Below are 10,711 nucleotides of genomic sequence, written 5' to 3' on the forward strand. Positions count from 1 at the left end.
CCGGTGGCCGCTCTTCGTGAGCAGGGGCTGCCGGTCCCGCCCGCCGGGCTGCACCTTCCCCGCCGGAACAGCCTTGGGTTCGGGTCTATGAAGCTGTATTTACGTATATTTTGGTACAGAGGGGTCAAATAATAAAAGCCCATCCCTGTCTCCTTCCTGTTGTAACTGTGCCCAGCCCACCCACGTCGAGGTGTAACTGAGCTCTGCGGGCGCATCCCAGCCCCGGCCAGCACGGGAGCAGGTGAAAGTGAAGACTTGAGATTTTCTGAGTGCTTTTGGTTCCTATTAAAGCTGAAGCGCCTTAATCTTTACTTCGTAAGACCTTAAATAGAATAGGAGCTGATTCAGGATTTTCTGAAGCGGCCATTAAACTGAAATTATCTCTTCAGCCATGGCTCTTTATGTAGCAACAGAAAAGGCTGGTTGTTGTGCTGCTCCCCTTTACTGTATGTATCCCAAATAAACGGAACGGTTTTCAGTATTTGTGTGGAGTGTGACAGACTGCCCCGAACGTGTTTTGTTAAAGGCACAATTCAGCTTTGTAGCCTTTGTGTCCGCTTACCATAATGATGATGTTAAAGAGAAGGAGTTCTTTTGTGCTGAATCTGTATCAGAGCAAAGTAACCCAGGGCCACGTCACCACCCAAACCGGGGATATTTGTGAAGGAAAGGGCGTTTCCCAGCAAAAGTGATGACATGTCATGTCATAAGAGGTGCAGGGAAAACGTGATGGAAATAGGGTGTGGAAAGGCAACAGTCTGAACAAGTTTTGAAAATTTAAACTTGGAGAAATCTAGTGTGAATGAATAATTCTTGTGGCAAGTGGTGGCTAAAAAGAATTGAATTAGGAGCAAAAAATTGCCAAAATTGAACAAAATATGGATCAAACACAAAGAAGAGCTTTTATAAAGTTTCTGTACAAACAAGTTTGCAACAAAAGCACCCAGCTTTATTACCATTTTTTTCTCTTAAACAAATCTTGACTAAATTTTGAGGGGTCAAAGAGCAGCACTCTTGTTAAGCAGGAAATGCAGAGTTTTAGGAAGTGGAGCTGGTGTTCCTGAGAATAAATGACTGAGAACTCAGAGATGCTGATCAGAACTCAAAACAAAAGCTCGGAGGAATTTAAGCAACATCTGGATGGAAGAGTTTTTACAAAATGCTTAGACAGATTGGGAAGTCCAGGTGCAACCCTTCTTGTCTGGAAGGGCAGGATGGTCGCACGGCAAGAGCTATCTTACTGTGCCAGGGCCATCCAGGGTCAAAGCTAACTCTGACATCCCGTATTGTGTTGCTATATGCTAATACTCATGTCACGATCTTTTAATATGTTGTAAATGACACAGATTTGTCCTACTAGAGAGACACTTAGAAGTGGCACCTTCCAGCCTACAGTAGAAGGTACAAAGAGAATAGGAACTTTTGAATAATCAACATTTCCTTCTTTCATGCTGCTTTTGTAAACAGTTATAAATAAATTAGGGAAGGAATGATGAGTGGCTAAAGCTGTAAAAAGAGCAGAACCGACTCTCTAGGCTGGTGCGTGTCTCCATGTGTCTTTAACCCTTTTGTGTCTTTAGATGAAGCCAGATGCCTTCTGTGGAGTGAGCTGAGCCGAGGGGTGGCAGGCAGGCGGGCTGGAGCCCCAGGAGCTGGTGTTTACACCGTCCTGCAGGACCTGTTGGCACCTGTGTGCTATGCAGTCCAAAGACTCTTTAAAAGATTCAGTCCTTATAGTGGCTCACCTTCAGTTTTGTCATGAATATGACTATATCCAACCTGATTAACTGGCTAATGAGTATTTCCCATTGTTGTCCTCCCCAGAGTTTCAAACCGGAACGGAATCCTTTTCCCAGCAGTTTCAATTGGGGTCTGTGTAACTTTCTTTACCCCTAATCCTAGTGGAGGTGATATGGTTTGAAAGCTCACTGCTTGTCAATTTTCAGTCACTCTAGCAGAAGGTTTCTGTCAAGAGTCCCAATCAATGAATGTCTTCTCATTTTAATAGGTCATGATGAGAAGCTTTTTGGTAATCTGATCTACTTGTACATCCCGCATTTTTGCAATGTAACTTTAAGCAAGTTAAGATTTCTTTAAAGGAAAATGGCCCAGGCAGATATAAAACAACAATGTAAAGCACACCTGGGAGCCATGAAAGCTCATAGTACTTCTAACAAACTAAAAATAGCAGTTTCTTTGTCCAAGCATGAGTCTAACAGTTAAGAGATCATGAGTCTTAGCTCTGTCAGAGATTTACTGCAAGACACTAAGTCACCTTGGTTTGCTTTGACTCAAATCTTCCCCTGGTAGTGGGAGCTGGAAAGGCCAAAACCATTTATTGTTGTTTATAAATGTTTGGTGTTTATAATGTTTATAAACCATTGGTGATGCTTAGTCCTGAGGTGCTGTGGTGCTGTCTAACATGGTTGTATTGATACTGCTCACAGGTTTGAGGTGGGTGCCGTAAGAGATATCAATGTTCTATATTTGTGTGTCGCTAGAGTTTTAAAACAATTTTTTCCCCTCTCCTTTTTGCAGTATTACTCTAACACATCACCAAAATGACTGAAAGGGAAGACCGAGGAGATCCAGCAGATATGGGTGATTTAACAGAAAGTGGAGAATATGAGGATGATTTTGAAAAAGATCTCGAATGGCTAATTAATGAAGAAGAAAAAGAAAACCTTGGTGAAAGAGAGGTATTTGTTAAATTAAATGCTAGTTGTCTTATTTAGAAGACAAAATTGAGTAATATTTGGAATCAAGCACAAAATTCAATATGGTTTGAAACGTGTAGGTACATTCACTGAATTTTGACAAGGAAGGTTATTTGGAATTGCAGTGAAAAACAATTCAGTGAACTGGTTAGTTTGGTTACAATTGCCTTAAAACAGAAAATTCAGTGTTCATTGAAAATAATGTTTGTTTTAAAAGTACTTCTGGGTTCCTTTAAGTGTTTCTGCAGTACAGGTTGTTCTGTTGTTATGCCCTCACTGATCACTTTACTGCACAAGCCATGGTTAGTTAAAACTTTGTGCAGATGTGAACATGAAGAAACTGCAAGAGAGTTGTTAGTGCCAAAAAAGCTATTAGTTATGACGTGCCCTATTTGACAGCCTCGTTTAGAATTAGGGTAGTTATTACTGCTCTTCTCTCTCGCTATTTCTTTTCTCTTTCTCTGATACTGTTCTTTGCTGGAAGAATAGACTAGTTTATTTTAATTTTTTTAGAATGCTGAAAAAAATCAAGAGGATATTGAAGCACAAATTGTTAAAGTTGTGGACAACTTTGAGGAAGACAATGAGGAAATGGAAGAAAATCCAGATCAGCTTTCAGAGGCAGATGTAGATGCGACAGTGAGACCCTCCAGTGAAGAAAGTTTGGAATCCAGGTCTGATATTAAACATGGGGACCGTGTATCTGATACTGATAGTGAAAGCTCTATCCAGGAATCCAAGCTGGAAAACCAGCAGGAACTGGATGAGGAAGAGGATGAAGAAATAAAGCGTTACATCTTGGAAAAGATTGAAGAAGCCAACAAACTGCTGGAGAATCAGGCTCCTGTGGATCAAAACAGAGAGCGGAAATTAAAATTTAAGGATAAGTTGGTGGATCTTGAAGTTCCTCCTCTAGAAGATGCTGAAGTTTGTAAAACTGACCTTGCAAGGGGAGACGATGTTTCAAATAGCCTATCTCGGTTGCATATTTCTAACGAAATGGGACAGGAAAGCACTTCACTTTCTCCACGTGCTGGCAAGGATGAGGAAAAGAAGGATGGTAAAATCCTAGTGGAAAAAGATGGGAAGTTTGAACTCTTAAGTTTACGTGATATTGAAAGCCAGGGCTTTTTGCCCCCAGTAAGCGTTTCTTTTACTGATATTGAAACTCAACATATGTCTCCAAAATCTTCACACTACGGTCCTTTTGGCACTGTCTCTCGAGTGAAGGAAGTACCCCCAGTAAGACCAGGAGCACGTTCTTTTTCTCCTGGTGGAGAAGAGTGCGCGTATTTCCCTAAGCCTCCATCTAACCCTAAGCATCGTCCAAATTCTGCTATCAATGCTGCAAGAGGTCTGGGAAAACGGAAGACTCCGCAGAGGGCACAGTCTGCAAATGTGCCCGTGAGAAGCTCCACTTACTGTCTTTCTCCCCGACAAAAAGAATTACGGAAGCAGTTAGAACAAAGGAAGGAAAAACTGAGGAAAGAGGTAAAGGTATAGAGGCAACAAGTAGATCACAGTGACCATCTGTTCCTCTGCTTCACAGAGACCACATGTTCAGGGCATTTACTCAATTTTCCCATGATAAAAGAGGCAGCAATAACAATCATAATAATAATAATAATTCTCTGGAGTTTGTACACAATCTCTCAAAACTCCTTTCCTTAAAAGAAAAAAAACCCCACAGAGTGGCATAGGATCATGCCTTGCTCACAGGAGAAATTAAGTATTTATTTAATATGTCCTTCATAAATAGGCCACCTTCTGCTATATTGTGCTTACTGCTTTTGCTTATTGACTCTCTTTCTACCTAGGTTTCATTACAGGCCCACTGTTTACTGGAACATAGCACGTGGTCTCGCCTCTCCACAGGTTACACTGCAATGCAGGAAGTTAACCACAGTAATGCAGGTGCACATTTGGGTGCTCATGAAGTGTGTAATAGGCAATTATCATACGGGAGAGCGTTCAGTCACAAAGTAGGATTTACACAGGAGAATGATTGTGGGATCTATGAACAAAGAGGGGTGTGTTTAACATGTATGGAAGATACAGCTGACTTCAAAAGTGGCATGCCTTGTTGCTTATGTAAGATGCATGCAGGTGAAGCCTGCATAAACTGGATACTTTTCTCCTGTAAAGGTTTTGCGTGGGTCAGTGTTGTAGTAAGTTTTCTCAATGAGTTTGTTGCAAAGTAGGGTTTTTTCCCCCTTTCTCTGTTGATACTACTTTTCCTTCTTACTTGGTTTTACCTGGGCGCTACACACAAAAAAAAGAAAACATTCCCAGTACTGAGTTTATTCTTCTTTTATCTATAAAGGGCAGTAATATAAAAGTGAAAAAATAATTTAAAAATCAAATCAGTATCTTATGTGTTACTAGGAAAAAAAACCCTTTTAATTCTTTATTAGCTCTTTATTCAGAAAAAAGTAATATTTAATAGTCAGCCTCTGAAAGCTGTAAAAGGAACTTCAGAAATCTTTACCAAAGATTTTAAAAACGTAGATGTTTTTCTTTGCTTTGCATTATGATGATACAATTACAAAAAGGTAAATTACTATGTGTGTTGCTCTATAAAAAGAGCATGAAGCATCTACCATTTTTCTGTGCCATGATGTTCTAAGTAAGCTGGCTGCGTAGCTTCAAAGATTGCTTTCTGTCTGTGGAAATACGTCTAACCTGCTTTATTTGAAAAGTTTGCTGAGGCTTAGCTCAGTAACAAAGGGCATGAAATGTGAAGAGTTACTGATGTGTTTTCTTTGTACACAAGACTAGATCTCTTTACACTCTGCATATTTAAAGTAAAAGGTAGTGTGGTGGAGGTAAGGAAGGTTATTTTCCTAACAGTGTGTGCTAAATCTCTTCCTCTGTTAACTGATTTATGAAAAGGTAAGAATATATTCCCTTATTTCTTCATTCTTGAATGGAGTTCTTCCATTTCTTGACATTCCTGGAATCCATCTATCATCTGCTTCATTTTGGTGGGGTTTCTTCCATTTCAGTAAATTACAAATTGTAAATTTGTAGGATAGTCTGAAAGTTGTGTGTAGGTGGGAGGAACATCATCTGTTTGCAAGAAGAATAGATTTCTCTGAGTGTTGAAATGAGCGGGGATTGTAGCTTTTGTGTCAAAGAGAGTCAAAGCCTAGTAAAATGTCCTAATCAGCTTTCTGAAGCGTTGTTTGCAAACCTTTCTCCTCCCTGTAGATACTTGTCGTTAGCTAAAATGAGATTAATAATAAAAAAAATTTTCTAAATTTTGTAAAAATCATTTATTTTGTAAACTTGAAAAAGATATTAAGCTATTAATACCCCTTAAGTAAATACATAACAACTTCATGTCCAGAAAAGAATCCTTATTTATAAGGTAGTGCCTGCAGTCCATAGGTAGTTAAATATCCTTTAGGTCCATCAAGCCTGAGAGCTGCATTCATTTTTAAAATGCATCAGTTTAAACTGATTTTAAGCCAATCAGAGCTATTGAGCAGGCTTAATTTTAAAAGTCTTCACCTGTTGCTGTTGAAACATCTGTGAGTTGAGATGTATCATGGAAACGGAAGTAACCACAAAGATACCTGAATGTAACATGAACCACAGAAGTGCTCAGACTCATTTCTTCTAAGAGTAGTATCAACTCTGATGCAGTCTTTGAGTATTCCTGTTTCACCAGTATTTTTGTGTCTCTCTCATATCATTCAAATGGCTTATTTATTGTCTATTAAGGCCTTTGCAGATTAAGATGATTCTCTTAAAAACTAAGTTTATTCACGCTTCATTCCATTTAAGGAAGAAGAGAGGAAAAGGGAACAAGAAGAACAGAAGAGAAGAGAGAATGAGATGGTTTTTAAAGCTTGGTTACAGAAGAAGAAAGAACAAGTGCAAGAAGAAAGGCGAATTCGTCGTGCAAAGGAGCTGGAAGACTTGAACAGCAAAGTAAGATTTCCCTCATGTAGGACTGGGATCTATAGTGCTCTTGTTAAATAGGAAAACCGCATTCTAAGCCCGCGCTCTTAGCTAAGTGTTTGAAAATGTACAGGGATAGGAAACGTTTTTGTTACGCTGTTTTCAGTGAACAGCTAAAGTGACTTGCATGTTTAGGATTGTTCTGTTTGGCAGGGTGGCTTGCATCATAGAAGCTGCATGTATGAACTTAATAGCTATAAAATCACAGGAGATACAGCGATGCTCCTTTTTACCAGGAGAATGACTTGATTGAACCCTGCAGTGAACAAGCAGCCAGAAAACCCTTTGAAGTGTATTCCTTACCATCAGAGCTTGTTGGCAAGCAGTTAATGCACGTGACCTGACCAAAACCTGAAGACTCTCATGCTCTGAGGTTCCTCTGCCTTGCAGCAATGGGCTTGAAAAGCTAAATACAGTATTTTTTAAAACATACTGCTTTGAATGCTTGTTCATGTATATATTCCATGCTAGATTAGCATATGCTCTAGTCTGTTTACAAAATATGTTTTGTGGATGGGAGATGCCAGGAGAGTTCAAAAATTACTATAATGTTATTAATATAAAGGTCATTTAATGATAAGCCTTGTGTATATATGTCTTTTTTTAAATAGGAGAGGAGCAGGAATCCAGAAGAAGCCTTCAAGTTATGGCTTAAAAAAAAGCACCAAGAACACATGAAAGAAAAACAGATGGAAATGTTGAGACGCCAAGCTGAGGGAATGGCCTTTTTTCCAAGGACAGAGGAATGCAACAGAGCCTTTAAAGAGTGAGTAGGGTCATTCCTAGGGAATCATATTTGAAAATTTTGTAGTCTGTCAGTTGAAGACTGTAGTTATTTTATGGTACATCTTTACTGCTGAAGTCTTTATTGGTTTGGGGTTTTTTTTTGCATGAATATGCCTTGATAAACTTACACCCTAGCAAAAATACATCAATTCCTTGATGTTGTTTGTTCACTGTTGTGAAATTACTTGTCAGAACCTGAGCTGAAATAGTGAATTACTTCTCCCTTACCCCTTTTTGCCTGTTCTGGAACAGGCTTGGGTTGATTCCGTTCATTAAACAAGCAGAAAGTTAATCCAATAAAATGATTTCTTTTTCCCCCTCGAGTCTGTGTGTTGAATCAGGCCAACAAAAGGGGAAAGGTAAAGGAGGCTGCAGAAGCAGGAGATTTGGGATAGAAAAGTAGTGCTTCCTGTTTTAGGAGTGGCAGGCTTTTAGGCTGGCTCAGCCATGACACCTAACCTTATCCTACAGGACAAGGCGACTCTAGTTAAATGGGGGCAAGTCTCCTTTAAATAGATGACATAAAACTTTTAATTGCAACTGTCAGTACTTCTAGTCCTCTTTCTCTCTCTGCAGGTGGCTAAAAAGAAAGAGAGAAGAAAAACGAGCAGAAGAACTAGCTGCTAAAGAGAGAGCAAGGCAGCTTAGATTAGAAGCCAGAAGAGCAAAACAGATGCAGAACATCCACTGTATTAGTTCAGAGCCAAAATCCTTTCGCTTCACAGACCATTACAGTTGAGTTTGATGTATTCACAGAGCTCTTGGTGGCAACTCTCTTACTTTTTATGGCTTGAGCTTTTGCTCTTTATAGCTACTGACTTTTTGTGGTGTTTTTAAAGCTTTCAAGCAAGTTTAACAATTACCTTCACTGACAATTACTGTCTATTTATTTGTAATTTTGTTGAAAAGCCTGCTTTTTTGTATACCTCAGGGATCTTCTTGGTTTGACCAAATCTAAGTGAGTGTGAGATCTGTATACGATGGTGGCAAATAAACATTCCTGTCTTTAAAAGGCACTTTATACTCAACTCCATCATGAATTCCTGGATGCAGGCTATTATGTAAAATGTTGAATTTTTGCTGGATTAATATCGTTCTTTGCTGCTGCTTGTGATGAAGACTGTACAAGGTATTATGTTGTTGGAAAATGCTGTTTCTTGTACCGCTTTCTATTAATCTGTTGACCAGCTGTTAATTCTGGCTAGACCAGAGGACTGTTTTATTTTAGTTCAGGGAAAGTGATCATTGAAGGTTAATGTGTATGTGAACATGCAACAGTTTTTGAAATGTATTTCTGTGAGTCATATTCAGTAGTTTTCTATTCCATGCAATTAAGACTGTGTGAATTATGACCTTTACCAATATCAAGGAAGCTGGATTCCTTGTATACATGTCCATGCTTGCTAAATTAGTATAATAAACTACATCACCTTACCCAGCTATATTGTGAACTCTTGTCAGAGAGCATGCTGAGGTCATGCACAAAATCATAAAGTTAGTGGAAGAGGCGAAGCATTCTGTCCAGCTGTGTCTGGCACTGTCCTTACATTTTTCAACATTCAAAATGTTTCTGGAAGTACTGTAACAGGCAGAAATGTAGTAGATGCAAAGCAAATTTGCCATTAGTATTTTTCTCTTACCATCTTGGAGATAGTTACAGGCATATAACTTTTGACTGGAGGGTGCTGTGTTGCAGCTTTTGCTAGCATAGATAAAGGGCATGGATGCAAAATGAAAATTTCATAGGCCAATGAGAAACATGAGTAACAGGTGCCTTCCTCCTTCCTGTACCTTCCCCTGACACCAAGGGCAAGAAATGCTTCTTGTGTCTAGCAAGCAAATGGAGCAGAAAAGTTTGCAAAGGTTCACGCTATCTCCCTAATTGTAGTAAGCTACAAAGAAGTACTTCTTGGTTCGTTATCTCAGACCAGTTGAGTGAAAGGTTTACAGTTCAATGTCATATAGTTCCTTTTATGCTGCAGAGAAAACAAGGTCAGAAATACAGCTATATTAAATCCAAAATTGCAACTTGAAAGCAAGCAAATAAAGTTTATTGTAGCTTTCTTCATGCAAACCAAAGCACGGCCAGCAACAGCAAAAACTTACAACTTACACATTCTGATCATGGTATGAGATTCAAAGGAAAGCTGGGTAAAAGCAACCATTTCAGAAACTCTCTTCCCAAACTAGACAGTTACATATGATAAACTTGGGAGTGAAACTAAGACATTAAAATGCATATTTGCATCCTCCTACCTTTCCTCTTTACATGTGCAACTGAAATAGGCTTCTTTGGATTTAGCAAATTGTCTGCTAAAAGTTCTCTTTGAACCTACATCAAGGTTATAAAACCATACAAGTAAAAAAATAATATTTTTTTTTTTTTACCAGTACCCGTGCAAATTCAGTGCTTATCTTCAGCTTCCCATAACGCCAAGAAAGACCTTGGGCAAGGACTGAGTTCTAATACTAGGTCAGGTTTCAACACTATGTACTAAAGGAGGTATATCAGTCTGTCTTTGCTGAGGATCAGCTATGCAACAGCTTCACCCTAGAAGCTGAAATAGATGGAAAAGCCATTATTTCAGCTTTATGGAAACACAAGAATAATCTCACCCCATACAGGTTTCCAGAATCAATTTAAAACCAGTTACTATTTATCTATTATAGCTAGAGTTCATTCAGGTTCTTTCCCCTTCTTGCCAGGAGGGCTGCAACACTGCATATGCTCTTACTTTCAGAACTTACAGCTATAAAGAATCATTGCACATACTCCTTTTTATTACTAAACTTAAAAGGCTGAGCATAGACTTGGGGACAGTACATCACCTTGGCTAAGATTTTTTTTTAAAAAAAGCAAGCATGGAGCTGACCATTTTCCATTCCCCCCCTCCCTTTTTTTTTTTTTTTTTTAAACATAACTTACTAGCACTTCATTTACTTTGGTATAGTTACACTTTTGTCTCCCTCTAAATAGAAATTCATTGAGATTTGCTAATAAGACTGTAAACCTTAGAGAGTCAAGGGCATCTCTATGCTCTACAAATTGGACCAGCATAACATTTTTGGTCTTGCCTTTGTAGAAGAAAATAAGTAGCTTTCCAGACTGAAAAATAGAAGAAATATCCCAGAGGCTAAGGAAATCCTGTCAGTCCCTAACTTCAAGAGGCAGCAGAAACTGCGTAATTTCCAATGTTAAACCCACCCATTATGGGAAGAAATAGGAAAAAGGGAAGCCTGCT

General features: G+C 39.0%; 1 protein-coding gene across 1 annotated transcript; it reads left to right on the forward strand.

Moving 5' to 3' along the window:
• Positions 1–2,531: 2,531 nt before the first annotated feature.
• On the forward strand, positions 2,532–8,208 carry CCDC181 (coiled-coil domain containing 181). The gene is made up of 5 exons (XM_009703537.1): positions 2,532–2,699; positions 3,231–4,208; positions 6,507–6,653; positions 7,295–7,449; positions 8,046–8,208. Exons 1-5 carry the CDS (start codon positions 2,562–2,564, stop codon positions 8,206–8,208), a joined length of 1,581 nt encoding a protein of 526 aa, XP_009701839.1. The 5' UTR covers positions 2,532–2,561.
• The last annotated feature ends 2,503 nt before the right edge of the window (positions 8,209–10,711 follow it).

The sequence above is a fragment of the Cariama cristata genome, unplaced genomic scaffold, assembly GCF_000690535.1.
Source record: "Cariama cristata isolate BGI_N322 unplaced genomic scaffold, ASM69053v1 scaffold21767, whole genome shotgun sequence".
NCBI classification, from domain to species: domain Eukaryota; kingdom Metazoa; phylum Chordata; class Aves; order Cariamiformes; family Cariamidae; genus Cariama; species Cariama cristata.